Source organism: Plectropomus leopardus, chromosome 5 (assembly GCF_026936395.1).
Source record: "Plectropomus leopardus strain MGB_pleo_1.0 chromosome 5, ASM2693639v1, whole genome shotgun sequence".
Taxonomy (NCBI): Eukaryota; Metazoa; Chordata; class Actinopteri; order Perciformes; family Serranidae; genus Plectropomus; species Plectropomus leopardus.
In genome coordinates this window covers 25,723,049-25,750,815 of record NC_142180.1, presented here as the reverse complement: position 1 = coordinate 25,750,815, position 27,767 = coordinate 25,723,049, and the positions used below count along the sequence as shown (strand labels likewise).

At 38.8% G+C, this 27,767-nt stretch overlaps 2 protein-coding genes across 5 annotated transcripts; one reads left to right on the top strand and one right to left on the bottom strand.

The window, feature by feature from the left end:
- Nucleotides 1–7,972: 7,972 nt before the first annotated feature.
- scyl3 (SCY1-like, kinase-like 3) lies at nt 7,973–16,532 on the bottom strand. Of its 3 annotated transcripts, none has more exons than XM_042484202.2 (14): nt 16,184–16,532; nt 15,906–16,090; nt 14,865–15,050; nt 14,209–14,322; nt 13,995–14,051; nt 13,804–13,906; nt 13,535–13,646; nt 13,367–13,444; nt 12,933–13,072; nt 12,577–12,767; nt 11,580–11,751; nt 10,270–10,440; nt 9,376–10,184; nt 7,973–8,598 (listed from the first exon to the last, which is right to left on the bottom strand). In XM_042484202.2, the coding sequence occupies exons 2-14, from the start codon at nt 16,068–16,070 to the stop codon at nt 8,536–8,538; spliced, it is 2,361 nt and encodes a 786-aa protein (XP_042340136.2). In that variant the 5' UTR covers nt 16,071–16,090; nt 16,184–16,532; the 3' UTR covers nt 7,973–8,535. The 3 variants fall into 3 exon arrangements, with proteins under 3 accessions (XP_042340136.2, XP_087933939.1, XP_042340135.2); XM_088077813.1 differs by having other exon boundaries at nt 16,204–16,532; XM_042484201.2 differs by having other exon boundaries at nt 16,210–16,531.
- Nucleotides 16,533–17,688: 1,156 nt separating this feature from the next.
- Nucleotides 17,689–26,307, top strand: lpxn (leupaxin). Of its 2 annotated transcripts, none has more exons than XM_042482760.2 (9): nt 17,689–17,735; nt 18,751–18,836; nt 19,035–19,102; nt 19,617–19,713; nt 20,175–20,420; nt 20,553–20,726; nt 22,439–22,520; nt 22,633–22,781; nt 25,532–26,307. In XM_042482760.2, the coding sequence occupies exons 1-9, from the start codon at nt 17,723–17,725 to the stop codon at nt 25,796–25,798; spliced, it is 1,182 nt and encodes a 393-aa protein (XP_042338694.2). In that variant the 5' UTR covers nt 17,689–17,722; the 3' UTR covers nt 25,799–26,307. The 2 variants fall into 2 exon arrangements, with proteins under 2 accessions (XP_042338694.2, XP_087933936.1); XM_088077810.1 differs by having other exon boundaries at nt 19,617–19,728.
- The last annotated feature ends 1,460 nt before the right edge of the window (nt 26,308–27,767 follow it).

The window sequence follows — 27,767 nt, the reverse complement described above, 5'->3', positions numbered from 1 at the left end:
CTGCTATGCTCTGTCTTGGCACGCTATTTCATGCTGTTGTAAGGTGTTTTCAGTTGTTTTTGGGACGTGCCATATTTTGACATTTTCAGCCTTACTATAGCCTTGCCTTTTTGGTCATTTTTTCAACATGCTTTATTTTGTGGTTTTTGGTCATTTTTGCAACATTGTATGCTATGGCGTATCTTGGCACGCTATTTTATGCTGTTTTAAGCTGTTTTCAGTTATTTTTGGGACATGCCATATTTTGACATTTTTAGCCTTACTATAGCCTTGCCTTTTTGGTCATTTTTTCAACATGCTTTATTATGTCGATTTTGGACGTTTTTGCAACATTGTATGCTATGGCGTATCTTGGCACTGTATTTTATACTGTTTTAAGGTGTTTTCAGTTGTTTTTGGGACGTGCCATATTTTGACATTTTTAGCCTTACTATAGCCTTGCCTTTTTGGTCATTTTTTCAACATGCTTTATTATGTGGTTTTTGGACGTTTTTGCAACATTGTATGCTATGGCGTAGCTTGGCACGCTATTTCATGCTGTTTTGAGTTGTTTTTACCTGTTTTTGGGACGTGCCATATTTTGACATTTTTAGCCTTACTATAGCCTTGCCTTTTTGGTCATTTTTTCAACATGCTTTATTATGTGGTTTTTTGACGTTTTTGCAACATTGTCTGCTATGGCATAGCTTGGCACACTATTTTATGCTGTTTTAAGTTGTTTTCAGTTGTTTTTGGGACGTGCCATATTTTGATATTTTCAGCCTTACTATAGCCTTGCCTTTTTGGTAATTTTTTCAACATGCTTTTTTTGTGGTTTTTGGATGTTTTTGCAACATTGTATGCTATGGTGTGTCTTGGCACGCTATTTCATGCTGTTTTGAGTTGTTTTTACCTGTTTTTGGGACATGCCATATTTTGACATTTTTAGCCTTACTATAGCCTTGCCTTTTTGGTCATTTTTTCAACATGCTTTACTATGTCGATTTTGGACGTTTTTGCAACATTGTATGCTATGGCGTATCTTGGCACTGTATTTTATACTGTTTTAAGGTGTTTTCAGTTGTTTTTGGGACGTGCCATATTTTGACATTTTTAGCCTTACTATAGCCTTGCCTTTTTGGTCATTTTTTCAACATGCTTTTTTATGTGGTTTTTGGTCGTTTTTGCAACATTGTATGCTATGGCGTATCTTGGCACGCTATTTTATGCTGTTTTAAGCTGTTTTCAGTTATTTTTGGGACATGCCATATTTTGACATTTTTTGCCTTACTATAGCCTTGCCTTTTTGGTAATTTTTTCAACATGCTTTATTATGTCGATTTTGGACGTTTTTGCAACATTGTATGCTATGGCGTATCTTGGCACTGTATTTTATACTGTTTTAAGGTGTTTTCAGTTGTTTTTGGGACGTGCCATATTTTGACATTTTTAGCCTTACTATAGCCTTGCCATTTTGGTCATTTTTTCAACATGCTTTTTTTTGTGGTTTTTGGACGTTTTTGCAAAATTGTCTGTTATGCGCTGTCTCTGCACGCTATTTCATGCTGTTTTGAGTTGTTTTTACCTGTTTTTGGGACATGCCATATTTTGACATTTTTAGCCTTACTATAGCCTTGCCTTTTTGGTAATTTTTTCAACATGCTTTATTATGTGGTTTTTTGTCGTTTTTTCAACATTGTCTGCTATGGCATAGCTTGGCACGCTATTTTATGCTGTTTTAAGCTGTTTTCAGTTATTTTTGGGACATGCCATATTTTGACATTTTTTGCCTTACTATAGCCTTGCCTTTTTGGTCATTTTTTCAACATGCTTTATTATGTCGATTTTGGACGTTTTTGCAACATTGTATGCTATGGCGTATCTTGGCACTGTATTTTATACTGTTTTAAGGTGTTTTCAGTTGTTTTTTGGGACGTGTCATATTTTGACATTTTTTGCCTTACTATAGCCTTGCCATTTTGGTCATTTTTTCAACATGCTTTTTTTTGTGGTTTTTGGACGTTTTTGCAACATTGTCTGTTATGCGTGTCTCTACGCTATTTCATGCTGTTTTGAGTTGTTTTTACCTGTTTTTGGGACATGCCATATTTTGACATTTTCAGCCTTACTATAGCCTTGCCTTTTTGGTAATTTTTTCAACATGCTTTATTTTGTGTTTTTTGGTCATTTTTGCAACATTGTATGCTATGGCGTATCTTGGCACGCTATTTTATGCTGTTTAAAGGTGTTTTCAGTTGTTTTTGGGACGTGCCATATTTTGACATTTTGGCCTTACTATAGCCTTGCCTTTTTGGTCATTTTTCAACATGCTTTATTATATATATCGATTTTGGGCGTTTTGCAACATTGTATGCTATGGCGTATCTTGGCACTGTATTTTATACTGTTTTAAGGTGTTTTCAGTTGTTTTTGGGACGTGTCATATTTTGACATTTTTTGCCTTACTATAGCCTTGCCTTTTTGGTCATTTTTTCAACATGCTTTATTATGTGGTATTTGGACGTTTTTGCAACATTGTATGCTATGGCGTAGCTTGGCACGCTATTTCATGCTGTTTTGAGTTGTTTTTACCTGTTTTTGGGACGTGCCATATTTTGACATTTTTAGCCTTACTATAGCCTTGCCTTTTTGGTCATTTTTTCAACATGCTTTATTATGTGGTTTTGGCGTTTTGCAACATTGTCTGCTATGGCATAGCTTGGCACGATATTTTATGCTGTTTTAAGTTGTTTTCAGTTGTTTTTGGGACGTGCCATATTTTGACATTTTTAGCCTTACTATAGCCTTGCCTTTTTGGTCATTTTTTCAACATGCTTTATTATGTGGTTTTTGTTTGTTTTTGCAACATTGTATGCTATGGCGTATCTTGGCACGCTATTTTATGCTGTTTTAAGTTGTTTTCAGTTGTTTTTGGGACGTGCCATATTTTGATATTTTCAGCCTTACTATAGCCTTGCCTTTTTCGTCATTTTTTCAACATGCTTTATTATGTCGATTTTGGACGTTTTTGCAACATTGTCTGCTATGCTCTGTGTTGGCACGCTATTTCATGCTGTTTTGAGTTGTTTTTAGCTGTTTGTGGGACATGCCATATTTTGACATTTTTAGCCTTACTATAGCCTTGCCTTTTCAGTCATTTTTTCAACATGCTTTATTTTGTGGTTTTTGGACGTTTTTGCAACATTGTATGCTATGGTGTGTCTTGGCACGCTATTTCATGCTGTTGTAAGGTGTTTTCAGCTGTTTTTGGGACATGCCATATTTTGATTTTTTTAGCCTTACTATAGCCTTGCCTTTTCAGTCATTTTTTCAACATGCTTTATTTTGTGGTTTTTGGACGTTTTGCAACATTGCTTATGCTATAATTGTGTGTCTTGTACGCTATTTCATACTGTTTTAAGGTTGTTTTACCTGTTTTTGGGACATGCCATATTTTGACATTTAGCCTTACTATAGCCTTGCCTTTTTGGTCATTTTTTCAACATGCTTTATTATGTGGTTTTTGGTCGTTTTTGCAACATTGTATGCTATGGCGTATTTTGGCACGCTATTTTATGCTGTTTTAAGGTGTTTTCAGTTGGTTTTGGGACGTGCCATTTTCTTTTACATTTTTAGCCTACAATAGAAAAACAATAGAATGTTGCAAAAACGTCCAAAAGCACCATAATAAAGCCTGTTAGCTTTCAACTGAGCTATAGTAAACTAAAATAGCGCGTCTAAACTAACTACTAAAAGATAATTAGTGTGCCAGATGCTGTATAGCATGCAGTGTTGCAAAAACATCCAAAACCAGCATAATAATGCATCTCCAAAAAATGACGGAAAAGGCAGGTTACTAATGGGCTAAAATAATGTCAAAAGGCATGAATAGCGTGCTGCGTATGCTATTGCATCTGTTGCAAAAAGCGTCCAACACATAAAAAGCATGTTGACTTTCCCGAAAAGGCAAGGCTAAAAATGTCGGAATACGGCGCGTTCCAAAGGCAACCCGTCGCAAAAGAACATAAAATGCGTTAACAAGACGGCATGCAGTGTGCAAACACTACAAACCACCATGTAAAACCATGTTGAAACTGACAAAAGGCAAGGCTAATGAACTAAAAATATCGAAGCGCGATCCCAAGCAACAAAAAGCAACTCAAAACGCGCAATGTGCCAAGACATAGCAGACAATGTTGCAAAAGCGTGCAAAAACACATAATAAGCATGTTAACAAAAAGCAAAACTAAACTAAAAATATCAAAAACATAACACGTCAAACTAACACTAAAACATGCAGCATAAAACAGCGTGCCAAGATAGGCTATAGTATAGAACGTTGCAAAAACGTCCAAAAATACCATAATAATGCATGTCCAAAAATTGACGGAAAAGGCAAGGCTATAGTAAGGCTAAAAATGTCAAAATATGACAGTTCCCAAAAACAGCTTAAATCACCTTACAGGAGCATGAAATAGCGTGCCAAGATACGCCATATTATAGAATGTTGCAAAAACATCCAAAAACCACATAATAAAGCGTGTTGAAAAAATGACCAAAAAGGCAAGGCTATAGTAAGGTTAAAAATGTCAAAATATGGCATGTCCCAAAAACAGCTTAAAACAACTCAAAACAGCATTAAATAGCATGCAAGGATACGCCATAGTATAGAACGTTGCAAAAACGTCCAAAAATACCATAATAATGCATATCCAAAAAATGACGGAAAAGGCAAGGCTATAGTAAGGCTAAAAATGTCAAAATATGGCACGTCCAGAAAAACAGCTTAAAAAACCTTAAAACAGCATAAACTAGCTGGCCAAGACAGGCCATAGTATACAACGTTGCAAAAACATCCAAAAATACCATAATAATGCATTTCCAAAAAATGACGGAAAAAGGCAAGGCTAAAGTAAGGCTAAAAATGTCAAAATATGGCACATCCTAAAAACAGCTTAAATCACCTTAAAAGAGCATTAAATAGCTTGTCAAGACATGCCATAGCATGCAATGTTGCAAACACGTCCCAAACCACCATGATAAAGCATGCCCAAATAATATTTGAAAAACCGAAACTATGGTAAAGACTGCAAATATCAAAATAAGCCGCGTCCCCAAAACGAAAACACCTTAAACAGTATAAAATACAGTGCCAAGATCGCGCAGCATACAATGTTGCAAAAACGTCCAAAATCGACATAATAAAGCATGTTGAAAAAATGACCAAAAAGGCAAGGCTATAGTAAGGCAAAAAATGTCAAAATATGGCACGTCCCAAAAACGACTGAAAGCACCTTAAAACAGCATAAACTAGCGTGCCAAGACAGGCCATAGTATAGAACGTTGCAAAAACGTCCCAAAATACCATAATAATGCATTTCCAAAAAATAACGAAAAAGGCAAGGCTATAGTAAGGCTAAAAATTTCAAAATATGACAGTTCCCAAAAACAGCTTAAAACAACTCAAAACAGCATAAAATAGCACGCCAAGACATGCCACAGTATAGAATGTTGCAAAAACATCCAAAAATACCATACTAATGCATTTCCAAAAAATGACTGAAAAGGCAAGGCTAAAGTAAGGCTAAAAATGTGAAAACAAGACAGTTCCCCAAAACGGCTTAAATCCCCTTAAAGGAGCATAAAATAGCGTGCCAAGATACGCCATATTATAGAACGTTGCAAAAACGTCCAAAAACCACATTATAAAGCATGTTGAAAAAATTAACGAAAAGGCAAGGCTATAGTAAGGCTAAAAATGTCAAAAGGCATACGTCCAAAAACAACTGAGAAACAACTCAAAACAGCATAAATAAGCGTGCCAAGCTACGTGTGAACAATGTTGCAACGTCCAAAAAACCACACTAATAAAGCATCTTGAAAAAATGACCAAAGAGCAAGAAACAACAGTAAAAAACAAAAAGCATTAAATATGGCACGTCCCAAAAACAACTGAAAACACCTTAAAACAGCATAAAATAGCGTGCCAAGACACACCATAGCATACAATGTTGCAAAAACGTCCAAAAATACCATAATAATGCATGTCCAAAAAATGACCAAAAAGGCAAGGCTAATGAAACTAAAAATGTCGAACAGAATGTCCCAAAAATGAAGCAAAACAACTTAAAACAGCATGAAATAAGCATTTGAAAGCTTCATCACCAGCAGACAATGTTGCAAACGTCAAAAAACCACATAATAAAGCATGTTGAAAAAATGACCAAAAAAACGAAGGCTATAGTAAGACTAAAAAATGTCAAAATATGGCATGTCCCAAAAACAACTATTTTAACAAACAGTATAAAATAAGCGTGCAAGATACGCCATAACATACAATGTTGCAAAAAGCGTCCAAAATCGGTATAATAAAGCATGTTGAAAAAATGACCAAAAAATAAGGCTATAGTAAAACAGAAAATGTCAAAATATGGCATGTCCCAAAAACAGGTAAAAACAACTCAAAACAGCATGAAATAGCGTGCCAAGCTACACCATAGCATACAATGTTGCACAAAACTCAAAAAAAAACACCGGGTAACATCAAAAAAATGACCCGAGAAAACCTGAGGCTATAAGTAAGGCGCAAATGTCAAAATATGGCATGTCCCAAAATAACAGAAAACACATAAAACAGCATAAAATAAGCGTGCCAAAAGTCACATGCACTTAGCATACAATGTTGCAAAACGTCCAAAAACCACAATAAAGCGTGTTAGAAAAATTAGCGAAAAGGCAAGGCTGCCGTGGGCTAAAATGGCAAAATGTAACACATCCCAAAACAACCGTAACTCAAAACAGCATTAAATAACGCATGCAAGGATGCAGCCATAGTATAGAATCATTTGCAAAAGCGATCCAAAATACCATAATGCACTTATCAAAATGACGGAAAGAGCAAGGCTATAGTAGGCTAAAAAATGTCAAAATATGACAGTTCAAAACAACAAAATAACTCAAAACAGCATAAAATAAGCGTGCCAGAATCGCCATAGTATGAAACGTTGCAAAAGCGTCAAAAACCACATAATAAAAAGCATGTTGAAAAAATGACCAAAAAGGCAAGGCTATAGTAAGGCTAAAAATTTCAAAATATGGCATGTCCCAAAAACAGCTAAAAACAACTCAAAACAGCATTAAATAGCGTGCCAAGACACACCATAGCATACAATGTTGCAAACACGTCCCAAACCACCATGATAAAGCATGCCCAAATAATGACTGAAAAGGCAAGGCTATAGTAAGGCTAAAAATGTCAAAATATGACAGTTCCAAAAAACAGCTTAAATCACCTTAAAAGAGCATAAAATAGCATGCAGAGACACGCCATAGTATAGAATGTTGCAAAAACATCCAAAACCCCCCATAATAATGCATGTTGAAAAAACTGACCGAAAAGGCAAGGCTATAGTAAGGCTAAATGTGAAAATATGACACACCCCATAGCAGCTGAAAACCACATAAAATAACAAATGACTGAAAAGGCAAGGATATGGTAAGGCTAAAAATGTCAAAATATGAAATGTACCAAAAACACCTGAAAAACACCCCAAAAAAAGCATAACATAAAGTGCCCAGACACCCAATAGCAAAAAATGTTGAAAAACAAAAACACAATTATATATAGGATGTTGAAAAAATGAGATGAAATGCCATTCCATAGTATGGCAAATAATGTACAAAAATGTACAAAAAAAACAGCCAAAAAACACATAAAACCACCTAAAATAACATGCTGAGACATGACATAGTATAGCATGTTGGGAAAAAAGGCCAAAAACACCATAATATAGCATATTGAAAAAAACGACTGAAAACGTCATGCCATCACATGGCTAAAAATGTCAAAATATAACCTGTCCAAAAAACAGCTGAAAACTACATGAAATAGCATGTCAAGACACGTCATAGTCTCGAATGTCAAAAAAAAAAAATACCAAAAACATCCTCGTAAAATACTTGATTTCAGATGTCAAAGCAAAACAGAGCCGTATCTGATACAGTAAAATCTTTACTTCACCAGCAACCAAAAACTAATAAATTACGTAATTTCTATTTCACATTCATTCAAAGTGCAAGCCTTCTGTAAATCAAACCTGACACATTTTGGACAAGCTGTGTCTTGCCTAAAGTAAATCTTAAACTTTTTGCCAGGAGTGAAGTTGGCACATTAAAAAAAAAAGAGAGAAAGAGAGAGCGAGAGAGAGAGAGATGACCTTCACCTCTGATTAAGATCCTCAAACGTCTCCGTCTTCAGTATTAGCTGTCAAACAATTACAGAATAAAATGGCTTCATTTATCCACGTCCAGAACCATCTGATAAACTCTTTGTCCTTACCCTTTCCTTAATGAACAGAGTGATAATAATTTTCCAGGAACCATAGGAATAGGTTATAAAAAGTCCATCATTACTGTTTTTACTGCATCATGCTGTTAAATGAGAACCGGAGCCACTTCGAGCTCACTCACTGTCTCTGAAACTCTGCATCTTAAGGATTTAAATTTTTCCAGTTGTCAAGTCTTTTGTTCCAGATGAGGCAGACCCGTCCTTCATCATCACCAGGCATTCTCGTCCTCCCAGTTCAGATCATCTCCATCTCCCCAGCCATCTGTTTCAGTCTTTGAGAGGGAGAAGACAATTGTAAATCAAAACAGAAATCACTTTGATACAAATCTGTGAATTCAGGGAATCTTTTTTTCACACCTTACTGCCTGTTCAATCATTAGGAACACAGAACAAAGGACTTTTTAAAGACAGATTAGTGTGAGATTGCGTATCTACGATCGTAGGTATACTACACTATGACGTTTTTGGGTCATTTGTGACAACACACTATATTTTTGGCGACATACTATTCCATGATGTTTCTGGGTCATATTGATGACAAACTATACTATGACATTTTTGGGTTTTTTTGAGGACTAACTATACTATGATGTTTCTGGGCCATTTTTCAAGACGTGCTATACTGTGAAGTTTTCGGGTCATTTTGGACGACACGGTTATGTTATGAAAATATTGTACATATAGCATCAATCTTAAATCATATCTATTTTTTAGGTGGCCAGAGTACATCTTGTTGCTGCCCCCTCTGGAGCACTACACTGCTAAACTTCTGTGATTCTCCAAACTGGGGCGTGCCGGCAATCATCTACTGTAAGAAATTCACTGACTGTAAATATGTGCCTCATACAACCCCACGTCACAAAATCAATACCAACTATTAAATGTATATAAATCTACAGCTCTGGATCTAATCTTTAAAGTCAGTAAAGTATTAAGTATATAAGTAAAGTATTTCATCCTATTTTAATCCTGGACATCTGATTTAAGCAAAATTCCCGAAAAATAACAGAAAAAAAAAAATCACCCAACACACCATCACACGCACTCACCTCAGTCAGGTTGGCAACTGCGAACTTGGCAGTGAGTGTTACAGTATCGATGGATGAGTCGGCCTGCAGGGGTTTAGGATTTTCTGAGGGGGCTGCAGACAGTCCAGCATCGCTCACACTGCTCTCGTCCAGTGGCAGCAGAGCTGAAGAGGACAGTTTGATGTCCGGCACCATGTCTGCAAAAAAATCCAGCTCTGGATCTGGCTCTTCCTTTTTCTTCACCCTAATGGTGAACTCCTCTCCCAGACCTCCTCTCCCACCGTTCTTTTGTGGCACTATAGGTTTGGGTTTGGGGTTTAACGGGCTGTGTGATTTCTCTGAGTCTCTGTCTTCTCGAGCCCAGCCATCGTCCCATGAGGAAGTGGTCTTGCTCTGGGCTGATTGCTGTAGTGTTGAGGTCAGTTTGAGGGGTTTGGAGGAACCCAGTCTCAGTGCTTCAGGAGCGTGTTTTACAGGTGAAGTGGCGCCCCCTCTTGGTGGTGTAAGTATAACCGGGTCTGATAAAGGAGCTGTGGGGGAGAGATCTGAGGTAGGTTCAGTGTCCTCAAAGTCGTCCCACGGCTCCTCTTCCATGTTCGGGTGCAAGACTGACAGTCTGCTGCTGACCGGATCTTCTCTCTCTGAGGCCTGAATGTGGATCTGGACAGACTGTCCACCTCTGTTCTCACCCTCTTCAGGGTCGCTCCAGTCAGGCCAGTCTTCCACTGGACCCTCTAGTCTGTCCGCCTGCTCAGGGCTGTATGACAGTGGCTCCATCGCACTGTCTGGACGAAAGCCGTTCAAAGGTAGAGACATCTGTCTGCTAACATCTGAAACATGTCAAAAAGACAGACGCAGATTGAGACACAGGACATCAACCTGAGAATTTGAATTATTTGTATGGGTGAGTTATACCTAATTTTGCTGGCAGAGGGTAACTTCTTGGAGTCTCTTTACTACCTGGTAAGTTACCCATGTGGCCCAGGACCAGGCTTTCAGTCCCTGACGGTCTGGGGAACAAATTCAAGACTTTTGAAGGCTGGGCCATCTGCGGGTGGGAGCCTCCGACTATATGGACAGGTGAAGCTAAAGAATGAAAATATGAAGAAAGATTAGTGTTGACCAAATGTTACTTTTTTCACCAATCCACAAAGAGTTTAGCCAAACTTACAGTTTCAAATCATTATTTTATACGCCTTTATATGCCTAGTTTAAACTGATACACTTCAGAAAACCGGTTTCTTAAACTCTGCGGCCAACGAGTATTTGGCAAACACAAAAGTTGTGATGAAAGATGATCCCAATGCCCCGTGCTACTTCACGCCTTAACAGCTCATCAAATGTACTGCTGCATGAGTTCCTCCTATAGTCAGTCGTTCCAGTTTGCCCCTCCCTGTACTGGTTTTACTTGTCCTACAATCATATACTCCTGAATTCTTCTAGGCCTGAGCTCAGAATGAACACATAAACGTAAAAAGCGGCACAAGAGGAGCCTTAACACTCTAAATTTTGTCATACTTAAATCAATCTACAAAACATCCGTATAAACTTGCTCTCTGCTACAACTTAAGGATGTTTTTTTTTACTACTGCCAACGACAAAATGTCCAAATGTGAGTTTGTGAATGTTGATTATAAAAATAATAAATCACGATAGTATGTATGCTTTCTTTGTCTGTATTTTGAATAAATTAATAACAGAAACTATTGTTTTACTGTTGTATGTCTAGTCAAAGCATTTATCTTCAGAATATGTACTGTAAACGTTTGTTACTGTATTTACTACAGCAGCAAAAGGTATATCTGCATCTACTAATAGTACTGAAACATTTCAAACCATAACCAGCCCAATCAATAAACACAGTTGTTTGAAATACAGAGGATCAAAAGTAAAAATAAACGTATGTCTGTTTATGTTCTTTTTCATATTTAACATTCAGGACAGGAAACACAGAGCATGTGGCTCTGACCGAGCGTGGCTCAAAAACCAAAGCTGAGTCATGAACACAACTGATAGCACGCTGTGTTTTCTGCAGAAAACACAATCTCAATCATGTTCATTTCTGAAGCAGCCATTCTAAAGGTGCACACACAAGCCTTTGCCACCTTTGTCTAAACAAACAAAACCCCCAAAACGAACCCTGCATAGATATTTAAATGTCTGTCTACACAGTTGTATATAGCCGCTTTCATTGTAACTTTCATTATTGGGTCAGTGTTACTTACTTTCAGGGGTGACCTCTGTAGACCTCGTGAAGTTGGGTGTGGTGCGTTTAAAGACCTTGGTCCTCTCTCCACCAACCACCACCTGAGCCCCCAGTAATGGCACCAACACCGCCAGACTCTGCAGCGTCATGGCAACCAGGGAATCATTGGTGTCTCTCATTCCTAACAAAACCTGCAGCCAAGAACAAAAAAAACGTTACCAGGAGAGAATTACACAACGACCGTTACATCTACCTTTAAATATAACCATAGACTACATATAAAGATGGACAACATGACAGTTCCCCCAAATCGTAACTATTCAGTCTTGATTGCCCCCTGGTGTCTGTCTGCAGCACAGGTCATAAAGCCCGCCCCTGAGTGAATAGGCCAAACTAAAAACTCACTAAATTAATTTTTCCCAAAGACGTTTTTTGTCTCTGAAGGTCGTTCTCATCACCCTGATGTTTGTTCAAGTGTTTGTTTTCATATGTTCTGTTTCAGTTAGTTATTCAACTCAACAAAAAGGCATTTTCCACCATGATTTACAGCTGTGTGTGCCAAACCGTGCGCTCGCATTTAATGGAGCTGCTTGCGATTGGTCAGACTGGTGTTTTGGCGAGATCTCCCTCACTGCGATATCGCTACTGCGCAAACTCTGGCTCTCAATGACATCACCAGTGCAATGGCAGTACCGGTTTACTGGATATTTTAGCCTCAATTAAGCATAGCGGGGGTGAGTGGGGGCGTGTCGTCTATCTTTATATACAGTCTATGAATGTGACAAACACATCTTACATTGCCAGCATACTTATACATCATTACCAATATTCAGATACCAAAGCAACAGTCTGACATCCGAGCTAGATGTTAGCCGCTGCTTCTGCTCTTTATGCTAAGCTAAGCTGCTTCTGGCTTTATGTCCATAAGTAACACTCAGTCGTGAGAATGGGGCTGCATTTACTCGCAACAAAAAAAGCAAAGAAGTACAGAAGTAAATTTATCGTCAGCTCGTCACCTGAGGTAGGATCTGGTTTTTGAGTTCATCGTGGGAGAAGAACTCAGCGTAAATGTGGATGTGAGCCAGCAACACGATCCGGATGTGCTCCTCGTTGACCTTGAAGAGCCTGAGAAGCTGGGGAATCACATGTTTACGGTAAAGGGGCACAGACAGTAGGCATTCTTCATCGTTACCACCACCACTGGAATCTGTCCACACAGACGAGAAATTAAAAAGGGTGCATGAGCAACAATACAGTTTCACACAAAAATGACGCCTGACAACTGCACAATGCTTTTTTTTTCTCTTTAGTGGGGAATTAAAATATCTGAGTTATTATTAGCAGTAAAAGAAACAGTAAAATGCCATCATACCCTTCTTTGGCCGTAGAAGATGAGGCAGGAAGCTTTTGACAGCCATGGGTTCTGCAAAAACAAGAGAGTTGAGGAGTTTGGGCACAAGACGTGAAGCTATCAGCTCTTCAGGGAGACTCTGGACCCGGTCTAGAAGAAACCTACAAACAAAACACAACAGCATGTTAATGAGGTCCTTAGGAAAACAGGGGAAAAATATTCACAATATTTAATCAAGGAACTGCATGTAAAACACTATTTTAACTACTTATTGTACATTACACAAAAGCAATACAATTCTAACACTATATAGGACTAAAAATCAGATAACAGTAACAAAACAATATAGGACATTTATCGGATTGTTTTGTTTTGCAAGAACAGAGTGCCCTAGCTACAAAAGATCATACTAAATTTAAAAAAGACCATTTGTAAAATCAAGACCATATTCTCACTTAAAGAATTCATTCTTTTCGTCTTCCATCTTCAAGGTCAAGCTCTTCAAAAAAGTCCTCACTTCCAGGAAGTCATTCCTATTCAAACAAAAATATGCAATGTTTGACAAAAAAAAATCGTTTTCAATGTGAACTGATAAGGGCGAAAGCAAACACAACCACACTAACCTGAAGAAGTCGTGAGTCAGCAGGGAGCTGAGCGCAGGTCGAGACAAGGGGTCAGAGTTCAGCAGGCCCGCCTGCAGGGTCTTCTCCAGGCTGTCAGACAGCTCCTGTGACACTGGAAACAACAGGAGAAGATGTCAGAGAAAATAGCTGCATTAAATGATCAAATTTGATAAGATGCAACATTGAGGTTGGGGCCTTTTTTGCCTCCCAGTGTCCACAGAGATCGAGCCATTCCCCTCATAGAGACTCCGAGCCATCGCTCTACTCACCCTGGCCATTCAGGAGAGTGATGAGGGTTTCCACCATCATTCCAAAAGAGTAACAGTCCCGAGAGTGAGCATTATTATCTGGAAGCATTTTAAAGCCCTCAACCTGTCGGGAACATTTTTAATGAGAACTTGAGAAATAAAAGACGAAGTCTTCCATATTTTTTTTGAATCACATCTTTTAATCTTCTTACCTGCTCTTCTGGAGGAATGCAGCTGGCCTCTCTCACATTCTGAATGCTTGCCAGAAACTGAGAAGTGGAAGCAAGAATCAAAAATGAAACATGAAACTGATCACTAAGTGAGTCTTCATGTCTGAACGAGATGCTTTTAAATATTTGAAGAGCCAAAAAGCTACACGCATAGACTGCATTTTGGATTTATTCCACCAATTATTCGATTCCTCACCTCAGGCGTTGCCTCAGAGAACTTGCAGACAGTCTCCATCCCTCCCAGTTTCCAATGACCATCCTCGCTGACAAACACAGATGATATGCAGACATTGTTGTGGCTCGATTTGCCCTGGTGGTTGATTAAGAAAAATTAGAAACAAAAGATGGAAAAAAACACAAATCATGAAAACATGGCTGCTACCAGCATAACTGTATGACTCGTTTTTTAAACTTAACTATTGTTATTATCTTTAATATTTATATCTTTAATATTGTATAATATTCTACTGTTTCTTATTAGTTATTCTTTAAAATTTGTTTCACTGTTGTTAACTTTTCTTCTATTTTTTTTCTCTGACTGTAAAGTTATTAATGATCCAGCAGGTGGGAAGCAAGAGGGTGGGTCAGAACTTGACTATGATGTATAATTTCCAAGCTGTATTTGTTTTTCTGTGACATATTTGAAAAATAAAAAAGACTTTGATCAAAAAAAACATACGTTTCTTACAGACAGATACCAAATGGCCACCAGCTACTGTAAAACATATAATGACACCACGATAATGATGCTTTCTGACCTCACTGCTTTTCTTTACTTCATTCATTAATAACTTGCATTAAGATGATTGTGCAGAAGCCACTTGTCAGTCCTCTGTGCTTCTCTTTGCTCACCCTCTCATGCAGAAACACGAGTGCCTGCAATAGGTCATAGATGCCTGAGCAGATTTCCTCTGGGGAGAGGCTGTCCAGCAGCAGCTCCAGGGGCTGAACACGCTCCGTCACCAGGTGGATGCCACCATCCTGCACTGAGCAGGACAGGAAGCGCAGCAGACATGGGTGCCTCAAGGTCTTCAGGTGCTGCAGGATATTAAAATACCTCTTTATTTCCTACAAAAGGTTAATGAAATGCAGCTGATGGAAAAATCCATAAGTATGAATTAATTATGCAACCTGAGTGCCAGAACCACAAATAAGCAATTAGGCACACATAACTGGCAATGGAAAAAACTAAAGATATAATTTGGTGATATTGCTGTGTAATGTCATATGGATGCTAGCAAATTTGTTGATAGGTCTTATAAGCGAGCAGAAGTACTGCACAAACTATACTGCAGTCCAGTTTTCCAACAGCTGAGCTACATCATTTGAACACGATTTTATATACACATCTACACTAATCAGCCACAGCATTTAAACCACTTGCAGGTGAAGAGAATAACATTGATCATCTTGCTACAACCTTTACAAAGCTTTACCCCCCCCCCCCTCAGGCCAGGTTGAGCTCTTTGTCATGTTCCTTAACAGTATTTGGGAAGTGGAGCACATCAAGCGGTGTCCAGGTAACTGCTAATTATATGATAAATGTTTCTCAGTTCTCCAGTCAGTGGGTTTAATGTTGTGACTTATCAGTATATAAAAGAGCTAATCTGAATTATAGTAGGGGAGCCTGTTGTGGCAGATTGAATGAACTGAAAAAGTTATTTGATTGCAATGTAATATTAAAGATATCACTGCAACAGTGTTTTTGGTGTCTTGGTGTAACTTGACGCAGGCTCGACAATGTCTGAACATTTTAACACTTTTCAAAGATTAATTTAAGTTATTTAAATACCAATTCAGGGTTTAATGCCTTTAAAGACTTTTTAAGGATCTGCAGGAACCCTGTAAGCCTCTACTACTACTGGCAGCCTACCTACCTAACTGACTACCTACCTTAGCAGCTTTGTTGACTTTGTCCTCGTTGTCCCGCTTGTAGACAAACACGGATGCAGGCTTTCCATCCTGGAGCATCGCAGAGTACATGGTGAGCCCAGAGGGCAGGGTCAGCAGCGGCTCCTCCAGGGTGCAGCTCCGCACCGCGCTGCTCTCCGCTCCCATGGCCGCGCTGGCTCCTGGACCTGGAGGGCGACGTGAGGGAGCACAGCGAAGTTAGACGTAAACGCAGAACATTATATGTGGCATTTCGAGCTTTTCATTCATAAAGGGCGTACATTTAATAAAGCTGACACACCGATACCTGTGTCACTGACGTGCCGCTGCTGAGTGAGAAGTTAGCTAATGTTGTTAGTCTCCTAGCTGGCTAACCTCGGTGCTACGTTAGCCAGCTCGTCATTGCTATGCGTGTCGGTGGCCCTTCCGCCTCCAAACAAACATGCTAGCCGCGACGTGGCGCACAATTAAACAAGCGATTATACGAAATCGTGAAACTGTTAGTTTCAAACGCGCAAGATAAATCACGTTTTACTTCTAAGTAAATCAAAGATGCTAACGTGGAGCGAAAGCTGCGTTGCTGTAAACCATGAATGTAGTAAACACGGACACTTCCGGTACAGGACGAAACCACACAGCAGGGGACGATGTTACTTTCAAAAATGTTAGATATTATTATTTCTCCTTATTCGTTCACAGTTTTGGAATATTGATTTTTACTATTTTAGATATTCGTATCACGAAGGCATTAAAATGTGAAATCATTCAGCTTAATTGTACATTTTGAAATCCGGTAAAACCTCCGATACCCCCTGCTCTACAAGCTAATGGTTGCAACCAAAGTGGTGTGAGATAACGCAGGTTATGTGCGCGGAAAGGTACCTGCCATATGGTCATTAAAAGAAAACATTAACTAGCCGAATCTATCTTAAAAATGTATTTGGTTTTGGAAGATTAGAGTTTGTGGTCAACAATATAACGAAGTTTGAAACCTGATTAGAAACTCTGGAATAAAAGTAAAACCAACTACGAGCAGGTGACAGTTACATGGCAGGTTCCTGGACTTCGTGTGGTGGTTAAAGGGACAGTTCATGTAATTGTGCATCATTTGCTCACCATTTAAATCATTTTCCTGATTGTTTCTGGCTTGGTCTAATAAATAAAGCTAACAATATTTGTGTCATTGCGTTTTCTGTTGTTGCAGCATGATTTATCTGCTTCTGTAACTGTGCTGCATGTTAAAATATAGCCTACTTCCTTCTTTAGGGACTGTCTATTAATTATGACAGGGAAGGGGATAGCGCAAAACAGGGAAGGCTTCTCAGATGAGGGAGTTAGAGGGAGTTTTCTTTGTTCGGTTTAGTGGATGGACATTCAACTTAACATAGTTGTATTTTGCATTAAATACAAAAAACAACTTTTCACATAAACCTTAAAAACAGATCATGTTTCCAATAGTGTTGGTTTAATAACATATACTATTATATATACATGAATACAGACTTGTAAAGAGAAGCACAACCAATTTCTGTATAGTTTTATCAGATTTAAACACACTTGAGCACAGAAGTCAGTTCTAAAAGTTTCAGAAACTGTTTTTTATTCCTCTTTACAAAGAAACAAACTATTGGTAACTATGGATCAGTTTTACTTCAGTAACAAACGAAAACAAGCCCTTGTCAGAGGAAGTGATGGGTTTGACCAGATGTGATATTGGGTCGTTACCCTGGTAACTAACCTGCAGCAAACACATACACACACACACACACACACACACACACACACTCATTCACTCTCAAGTAGTAAGAGCAGGAGACGACATGGACGAGCTCGGTAAGACAACTGTCTGTCATGTTTTTGCTGTTGATCATCCTAAAACTGATCAGCAGACAGATTTTTAGATGCAGGAGGATTATTGTTATTCTAAAACAAGTGCAAGGTGATACGATTGACAATTGATCTAGAAAATAGAAGTGAAAAGAGTGTATCGTGCATATCTTGCTACTCACACTAGGTTGCAACAAGTACATGATATTAAACTTTAAAATACAGTTCAGTGTGTAGTATTTGAAGTCACATTTTTTAAAACTATTATTACTGTGTCTTGGTTTTGTTTTTGCGTCATCATTTCAATCCTGCTGTTTATTTTTTTTTTTTTATAAATTATGGCGCCTCTTTTAGCCAGGACTTTCTCTAAAACAGGAAATGGTAAAATAAGTAAATAAATATGGCAAAAAAAAGAAAATTAAAAGAAGAAAAAATTATAGAAAAGACACCAAACCATGCAACTTATGGCTTAAAAAACACATACAATATTTGATTTAATTTCATTATGTGTGAAAATAAATCAGAGGATGTGAAGAGTTGAAGACATGCAAAGTCTTCGCCTGATCAATTTTCCACAACAATAGTGTTAAAAGCTGAAAATGTATTCTTCTCCTGTAAGCAGCTGTGTTGTCCACTTCCACACAAAGACATTATTCATACAGCCATCTTCCCATTTCTTACATGTGGGTTAATACTGTGTGAGGGAGAGAGTTAAGTCTTGCAACATTATTATGAGTTTCACTTCTGTGACGTCATCACTTCCTGAGGAAGCTAACTTGCATGAAGCAACTGCAAACTGATCCACCACCATGTTTTTATCTGTGCATCAAGGTGCATTCTGTGTCTTGCTTTTACAGGAAATATTTATCACAGATTTACATCTTCTGGTTTAACAGATAACACCAAGAAAGTGCAATCAATTATATAACCTTATAGTGACTGTGTTGTAAGAATATATGCCTGTAATGTATTTATGTTTGTACCTGTGGGTAGAAGATTTATGGCCTGTATGCTGTTGCAGATTTGCTGTTGGAGGAGCTGGCCCTGAACCCAGGGGGTTCAGAGAGAGTAGAGGAGAACAGGAGCACTGATCCAGCTGCAGGAGAGGTGAAGACAAAGCAACAAAAATTACAAACTTACACTGCACCATGACAGTCTTAACTATCTTTTTTTTTTATTATTATTTATTATTATTATTTATTGTCAACATCTGCAAATAGGAACTTCACATGATCAATTAACTTGTAATCTTGGTACTTCAATCACATAAACTCCAGTATATTTTGGTTGTGTACATGTCCACAGGGGCCACGTGCACTATATGTTGGACTTCACAAAAAAGGAAAAGGCCCAGCCAGTTCAAATGTGTACAGGTGAAGCACACGCATGAACATTTTATTGAACCCTGATTCACAGTATAATTTTGTAAGCTGTGTAAAGAAACAGGAAATTACTTGAAAATCATTGCACAGTATGTTAAAGTTATACTATTTTTTATTGCTATTATGAAAAGCACACGAATGCACACAACAAACAGTACTGACCTTATAATTGTTTACTTTAAACTGAATTTAGCATGTTCTTTCAGACTTTTAGACTAGACTCTCCTCCTAAAAAATGGAAAATTTCATCAGATCACAAGCATTCCTCAATTTCTGTATGACTTCTGTGTAGATTTGCATTATTAGTACTGTCTTCTATTCTCCTATAGTTTGTAACTCCACATACATTGATGTAAAACATCATCTAGGACCTCAGATTGTGTTCAGAGACACTGTTTTCTCTCACTAACATTTGGGTAGTGAGTTAGATTTAATTGAGTTATGTTGAGAATTTGATATATTATGCGTTCTAATTTGCTCCCCTCTCTCTCTTTCTGGGTTTTAGTGATCTGCCAGCTCCTGTGGCAGCTTCCCCGACCCCCGATTCACCCACTAAAGAGCTGGATGCTATCTTGCAGGATATGATGGGTTTGGGACAAGGGGTCAGTACTGTGTCTGTAAGAGCAGGTCTCAGAATTATTGAAATTTGTAATTAGATATCAGTGTTGGCAAATTATAGAGCTATAACACACACACAAACACACACACACACACACACACACACACACACACACACACACACACACACACACACACACACACACTAACTAACTTTCTGCTAATTTTTGGCCCATGTCTTGTTAGGTTGCTCATTACTTTCCATGTTTAGGAAAGAAGTCATACAAATTTAAGGGGTTAAGAACTTTCCAACACATGAATGAAATTAACCAGCTTTATCAACAGAGGGCAGCATTGTACTAATGTCCAAACTGCACAACCTCAAGGAGTGGAGTATCAGTTTAGGAGCATCGATAAGTACGGATTTAAAAAAAAAAAAACCTTTTTCAAAAAGGCAACAAGGCTAAAATCAATAGATATTTGTGCTTTTGGTATTATTATTCAGGATCCAGTGTCTTCAACGACCCCACCGCCTCTTACACAAAAGAAGTCTGTGAAAAAAAAAACGGAGGGCGGGCAACAGGAGAACAGCAGCACATCAGGTTCGGATGCAAAGGCCTCGACCACAAGCAGGAAAACAGATACTATCGACGACCTACTCGGAGGGCTGAGCTCTGACTTGGAGAAGATTGGCGTACGCACCACAGCGAAGGGCCACTGTGCTTCCTGCAACAAGTGTATTGTGGGAAAGGTACAATAACTCTAATAATGAAATGGGCAAGCATTGAAATCTAGATACAAAATTATACATATGAGAAATTCAAACAAGTTAAGGGGGGGTTTAAAAAAATATGATGAACCTTTCAATTTGTTCCTTTTGTAGCTGATCACAGCGTTGGGTGAAGTGTGGCACCCTGAACACTTTGTGTGTGTGGCGTGTAAAATGGAGTTGAGCAACACAACCTTCTTTGAGAGAGACGGACGGCCGTACTGTGAAAAAGATTACCATCAGCTCTTCTCTCCTCGCTGTGCCTACTGCAAAGGGCCCATCATGGAGGTGAGAAAACGAAATACTTTTTAATGTGTGTTGATTATGTAAAACAGATCATTTTTCTAAATGTTCAGAACTTTTAGCACACACTTGAATGCTGCCCTTCCCTTTGTTGGGGGATCTGCTCTCTAATTTTCTGTATATTAGAAACGGTTTGTTATTTATGAGAGGTGAGGGTGTGGGGAAAAACTGGGAGGCACTTTTAATGAGTTTTAAGCATAAGGGAGGGACTTATTCTTTATTATTTAGCTTAGGGGAGGGACATGCAACATAAAATGGTCATATTTTTTATGTTTTAAATACCCTCATACTCTTCAACTTCAGGATTTCATTTACTAATTTTTGAATTTTGATCACGACAGGACATGTTTGTAAAATCTAATAACGGCTGCCATGCCAAGTTATTGATATTATTTGGCCACCACTATCACTGTTGCGTATTTTACAGTTTATTTGGTAAACAGCTGATGTTATGTATGCACATGTTAATGCTAATTTAAAGGAGGATTTGTATTTCGCGAAAAATGTTAGCTGTTTGTTTCGGTCATAACTCCCTCCATGCTGTCGGTTTGTTGTATTGGCTCCATACTTGTAATTTTATTGTGAATATGCAGCCTGTTCTCATACCAAAGTTGGCAAATATTGCCACTTTGTCTGTGATTTTGGCATCAGACATCAAAACCAAAAGCCACCTTACGTGCTGGCATGATCTACCGCCAAGCTGGATCAGTGTGTGACGCAGCCGAATGGGACCTTTTGCGGTGTTACAATACACTGCCGGTCGATCAGACAGAAACCAGCACGGCAGTATTATACGCAGGCAGGCGTTGGGCCGTAACATGGCCACATGGCACCTGTAGTGGCATTATGACATGCCGCTGGATGGTGTCAGGTTGGAATGCTGCCTGTAACAACGTAAGGGGCTGGAGGGTCCCTATATGGTGCGTGGAAGGGGTGGTAGATGGGTCCAACAAACCATGGACTTTCACCCAAGAGCCTGCTTCCCTTGAGAATGCAGAGGCAAACCATGAGGTTTTCTTAAACTCAACCATGTGCTTTTGTTGGCTAAACTGAATCCTGTGCTTTTGTTGGTATCCCAGCATTGGTTGCTGCATCCCAGAACATCAAGAGCAGACTCAGTAAGATACCTAGAACTATGTAGATGTGGAAGTCCACTGACAAAGCGGTAGTATTTGATGATTTGAGATGTGTGAGATGAGATGTGTTGGAATATACAAAAATATGGTTATTTGTTGGTGAAGGGGATGGTCATGCATTTTCCTCCAGTCACTCAGAGAGGCTCAAGGAAAAATATTTGCAGCTCCAGGTTCATGATATAAAACAAGTCACACCACAGCCACCCTCCTCCTCTGATAAATAAAGTACAGTCCTTTGCATCCATTAGTTAAACAATAATCTTTTTTAAAGCGGATGATGACATTCAGTAGCATGTAGTTCATTTTTCTAGACGTATCCCACATGTCATCTTAATAAATAAGACATAAAACCATATTGGGATTCTGCAGCCTGGGCTTATGCTGCAGACCAAAGTCATTAATCAGGAACTAATGCAGCTTCTCCAGTGATTCACTTTATGTGGTTCACAATCCACATTTTTGTGCTTCCTCACATATGAACATCCGAGATGATACAAACCTTACAAATCCTTAAAGGAAGTAAAAGCATGATGTAATATTTCTGTCTGGCTGATTTACTAGCACATTCTGACAGCTTTGGACCAGACCTGGCACCCTGACCACTTCTTCTGTACACACTGCGGAGGCCTGTTTGGACCTGACGGTGAGAAGCTTGTGCATTAATCTATCATTACTGGAAACCACAACTCCAAAAAAAAAGTCTGAAATTATCTAATGTATTATCATTCAAAATACATTTTATGTATTTGTCACAGGTTTCCTCGAAAAGGATGGGAAGCCGTATTGCAACAAGGACTTTTACCACCTCTTTGCTCCAAAGTGCACAGGCTGTGGGGAGCCAGTGAGGGAGAACTACCTGACTGCAGCCAATGGCACCTGGCATCCAGAGTGCTTCGTCTGCGCAGTGAGCCTCTTACCTCAGACCACACACGCAGCTCTGGCTCACATACAAGCCTGGGAATAAATGAGAAAGATACCCACAAATTTGCTTTATTTGCAACATTTTGACCACAAGGCTGATGAAAACCGTATGCCTGATGAATACGTTGCGGTTGAAATGATGCAAATAAATCAAGGAAACCATATTCCTCAGTGTGGGTATCTTTTACATTCACTTCAAACCTACTTCTGTATGCAGCATCTGGTCAAAAACGGTTCAGTGTGCAGCTTTACGTCTGCTTTGCTCGGCTGTGAGCAATTGTTAAACGTAAAATGCTCTCAGTAGAGATGCTCTGACATGAGGTAGCAACTTTTCATATTTTATGGCCCCTAAAGAAAATCGTTTATGACTGAAAATACACTGTTCATGAACCTGAAATTAAAAAAAATCGCTGTCAAAACCCACCACTCAAAATAACACCAATGCATTTAAATTTAAAAACATCACATAAAACACAGAGTACATCCAACAATGACTACCTCACCCAATCATTACTGCAGTTATATCGTCACCATCACAACCAGCATCTCGCCATGAGCACAGAACCAAAACATTGTTTTACACGGAGCAGTTATTATCAGCAAGGTCAAAGTTTTACCTGGCCCTCACTAACCATCTAACTCTCGTGGTCAGAAGGTCAAACTCTCCATCAAGAGGATGAAGTGGACACTCAAAAATTGTCCGAGCCTTTTTAATCAACCTCCTGCTGAAAATAAATGAGGTAGTTCATAAAATTAAGCACCTTTGATCCTTGTGGCCACTCTCAAAATGCAGAGCTACGGCCTGTTTGGTCAACACTGGAGAGATTTTCATACCATGAAAATTTACTAGAAAACCATACAACTACAAAATGTTCTAAAATCATTAACCATATCTATAGTTTTAGCTACATAAAGGTTTAACATATAGTTGTCTGAACTTTCTCACAGTTAGCTACATTGTGACCTGTTGAACACAGGTGTCACTGAAGTCAACATTAGATTGTTCCACTAAAGCGTTTCTGTGCCAAGGCTCTGGAGTTGTGCTTTCTGGCACATCTAAATGGAACAGAGCCATTGTTAATTCGGAGTTACACCTGTGCTTTTATTGCTATGACAAGTCAAAATGTCTGCCAGGATAAACCATATGCAACGTCCTCCTGCACAGATCCATTTAGGTGATGTTGTAAGAGATGGATAATTCCCAACAAGTTGTGTCTTCCATGATTGTAATGGATGACATGGAGGCTACAAACTAGCCAATGTCAATGTTATAACTTGTTTTTTAACTTGTTTTAGTTTTTCATCATGTTAGAGGCTCTTGGCTGACATGATATTCCCTCATCAGCCTCAGCTGCACTTTGTTTATTGCTAATTATTACATGTTTTCATGCTAACATGCTAAATTTAATTGAGGCTCTGAGAGGCAAGTGAAAAAAATTCTGGCGGTTAATTTTTGTAAGTCTGATCTAAACTGTTTTCACTTCTGTGTTTATAACTTAAGAACAGGTGGGGGGAAATGTTCTGGCAGGATAATCTGTCCAGGTTATTTAAATTACATTATATCTGTGAAACAGGTGGGAAAAACATTTTGCTAAAGTTTACCGCTGCCTAATGTTCTCAACAGGACTGAAAAGCATTCAGGTTTTCTTCCCAGAAGTGTGTTAGCAAATTGTGACATTGTGACATTACTGTCATGTCCTTCTTTTTTGGCTAGACACACAGAGAGTGCATAGAGAAATGAAAACTCACCCAAAAGAAACATGAATAAGTCCTATTTAGAACATGGGGTAGTGGTGCAAGTCAGCCTCTTGTGGCCGAAATTAGTATAACAGCAACGTACATGCACAAAAAAAAAAAATCCTGACCAAAAATAAAATAAAAATCAAACAATTACAAATTATGAATAATGTCTTATTTTTATTTATTATTATTTTTATTTTTTAAGAAGTTAGAACAATATCCCCAATATTCCACCTATTTCTTAATTCATATATATAGGAAAGAAAACAATTAACATTTTTTTCTCACTTTTCATTTAGGCCTCTGTAAAACCAAAATAGTGAACTTTGTAAACATTATAAGTGCTAAACATCAACAAGCATTATCATTGTAATCATGTGATATGATGTAAGCCTTCATTTCAAGTACAGCCTCATGGAGCTGCAAGCATTGCTGTAGACTCTTAGTCATGTTACTGGATTGTTAACAGAGCTGTAACCCTGTTTAAGCTTTCTCTCAATAACATATTAAAGGTAGCATATCGTCACATTAAATTTACATTTTGCAGAGGTTAAGTTATAATTGCGTGGCAATACGACCGTGAGCAGTCTAATTTATATGAAATTACAAAGTTTCCTTCGTTAGTCAGCCAAGGAAACTCTGACATTCAAAATTTCAGAGTCAGCTGCCAAACAGCAGCCACTGAATGCATGAAGCCATTAAATTCATGTTATCACTTTTATGACATCCATATTCCCCTTTCTACTCATATGTTTAAATGAGCAGACACTGACAGCTTTTAGCCAGCTTTCAAATATCTAACATGAGCATGTCCTTGATCACACCATGAGGGAAACAGTCCGTTTGCACCTAAATAGCTGAAAAATAAACAGTTGTATTTCATTACCTACTATTTTTTTTCATTTTCATGTAGCACATCTAACCTTTTTTTCTGTGTTTGTCTTCCCTTCCCCTTTTCACATAACTTTCCCTCTCCTCTGCTCTTCTCTGCAGGACTGCCTGAAGCCCTTCACTGATGGCTGTTTCATGGAGTTGGACGGTCGACCCCTCTGCGCACAGCACTTCCACACCCGGCAGGGCACTCTGTGCGGTGGCTGCTGTGAGCCCATCACAGGCCGCTGCATTTCTGCAATGGATCGCAAGTTTCACCCAGAGCACTTTGTGTGCGCCTTCTGTCTGCGTCAGCTCAGCCAAGGCATCTTCAAGGAGCAGAAAGGGAAGCCGTACTGCTCGGCTTGCTTTGACAAACTCTTTGTCTGAGACATATAGTACATGAGATACTAATGATGCATTGCTGTCACCACTGCTGGCAACGATTTAATATAAGGAGCATGAGGGCGCATTTAGGGCGAGTGAGAGGGGTGGTGGATGGGTCTAACGGTGTTTCCCGACTGAATTTAATCATTTCATCATCACTTTTTTTTTTTTTTTTTACACCTTACTATGTGCATCCTTATTTGCCTCCTTCACCTAATCCTAACAATCCGTGCCTGCTTGTGCATTTGTTGACGTTCCAGCATGGGTTGCCACGCGCTTGTGTTCTTTAAACATAACAACATGATGCGTCATCACACCATGTGCATTTGTTAACATCATGGTCGCTGCATCCTGGAATGTAAAGAGCAGACTTCGAGAGATACCAAGATATATAATATGCAGAAAGGGAACTCCACTGCAAAGTGGCAATATGTGATGACTCAGGATGAGAATGTGTTGTATGAGTATATTTTTGCATAGGTATAGCGCAATAAAAGTTCATTTTTTCAGTACTTTTTGGCTTACCGAGGTACCTAACATTTTAATGAATTACAAATGTGACGTAAGTTATTATTAGATTATGTAAAAAAATATAAAAATCAAGGGAAAAATGCTCACATTGTAATATAATTAATGACATGGTTGTAAAACACAAGGAAAATACCTATTTCCCATGATAAAAACACAGACGAAACGTTTTACAAATGTGAACTTTGGATGGTTCTAAAAGGTGTGTTGCTGACACTTGGGCTAAATTATATGGGATTTCATACATCATGATCACATAAAATGTATAAATGGGGAAAGAAAAACACAGAAGTGCAGTTTTGATCCGTGGTTTCCATTAAGCGATCCTCAGTTAGCCATAAGACTTGGCAGAGTGGAGATCCTCTCTGAAAGTACGGAGCAGTTTGTCAAGGGGCATGTCTATGTGGCCTGATAGCTTGTATTGGCAGTGACTGGCATGGAATCGGCGTGCCAACCTGAGTTTCCTCTTACTCTGACTTACCATTTGGCCCCTGGCATGCATCAGATTCAAACAACCTCTTCATTCTCCACACAGGCTCCTTTATAGACGCCTATGGAAGATTAATGACTGAGGAAAGGTGAACAAAGGTGGTTTCAGATGGAGCTCCTTCGCATCGCTGCATCTCCTCAGCAACTCACTTTAACTATTGAGGGATGGATCCGCCACAAAGGTTTTTAGCATCAATTTGTTTTATGGTGATGCACCTTGCATGTCTGAGCCAATTTATTTTGTTGCTGAACATTTTTTCCCTCTCTCCCACTGATAACTAATACTTCTGATGATACGTCAAGCTGAGACATTTGCAGCACAGTAAGGGTAGAGTAGGAAATGTTTTAGCTATTTAAATGTGAGATTTTGTCGTCAGATCTGCACAATCAAATTATAAAAGTTATTTGCACTTTTTTTTTTGGGAGGGGGCACTATTCGGCCATATACTGTAGTAAAGGCCTAGACACACCAAACCAACATCAAAGAACTAGCGTGAAAAAAAAGCTGACTGTTGTGTCACCACACATGGTCTGTGTCAAAAAGTTGCACATGAACATACCGCAAAGACTGCGACTGACGACCGTCCAGCACGTATGATCTGCTCCTGTGTGAGAGGAAAAAAACTCTCCTTACCAGCAGACAGAGGTCATCTGTACACCTCAACCAAAAGGGCAAACCGGAAGACTGTCATGATGCCAATAAGCCAGTAAACACATAAACAACACAACCTGATGTTCAAACACTGTGCACCACTGAACAATAACACAAACCACCAAGAAACATTTCAGAGCTCAACAGCTCAAGAAATATAATCCCACCATACATAACAAGTTTGTTTCTCCCTCTTGACCTTAGCCTTTTGTTTACCATTCTCACTTCCATTTAACTTCTTAATGGCCAATCAGAGTGATTACCTTTACTATCATTTATAAGATGAGATTCAACGCTCATGCT

Bases quoted from the DNA above. Each gene is read 5' to 3' on its own strand.
- lpxn (XM_088077810.1), top strand. The intron at 18,837-19,034 runs GTGAAGACAAAG...ACATGTCCACAG, and splicing joins CTGATCCAGCTGCAGGAGAG to GGGCCACGTGCACTATATGT. The intron at 20,727-22,438 runs GTGAGAAAACGA...CTGATTTACTAG, and splicing joins GCAAAGGGCCCATCATGGAG to CACATTCTGACAGCTTTGGA.
- scyl3 (XM_042484202.2), bottom strand. From the start codon at position 16,070: ATGGGAGCGGAGAGCAGCGCGGTGCGGAGCTGCACCCTGGAGGAGCCG. The intron at 11,752-12,576 runs GTGACGAGCTGA...TCTTGGCTGCAG, and splicing joins AAAACCAGATCCTACCTCAG to GTTTTGTTAGGAATGAGAGA. The intron at 8,599-9,375 runs GTGAGTGCGTGT...TCCCTCTCAAAG, and splicing joins CAGTTGCCAACCTGACTGAG to ACTGAAACAGATGGCTGGGG.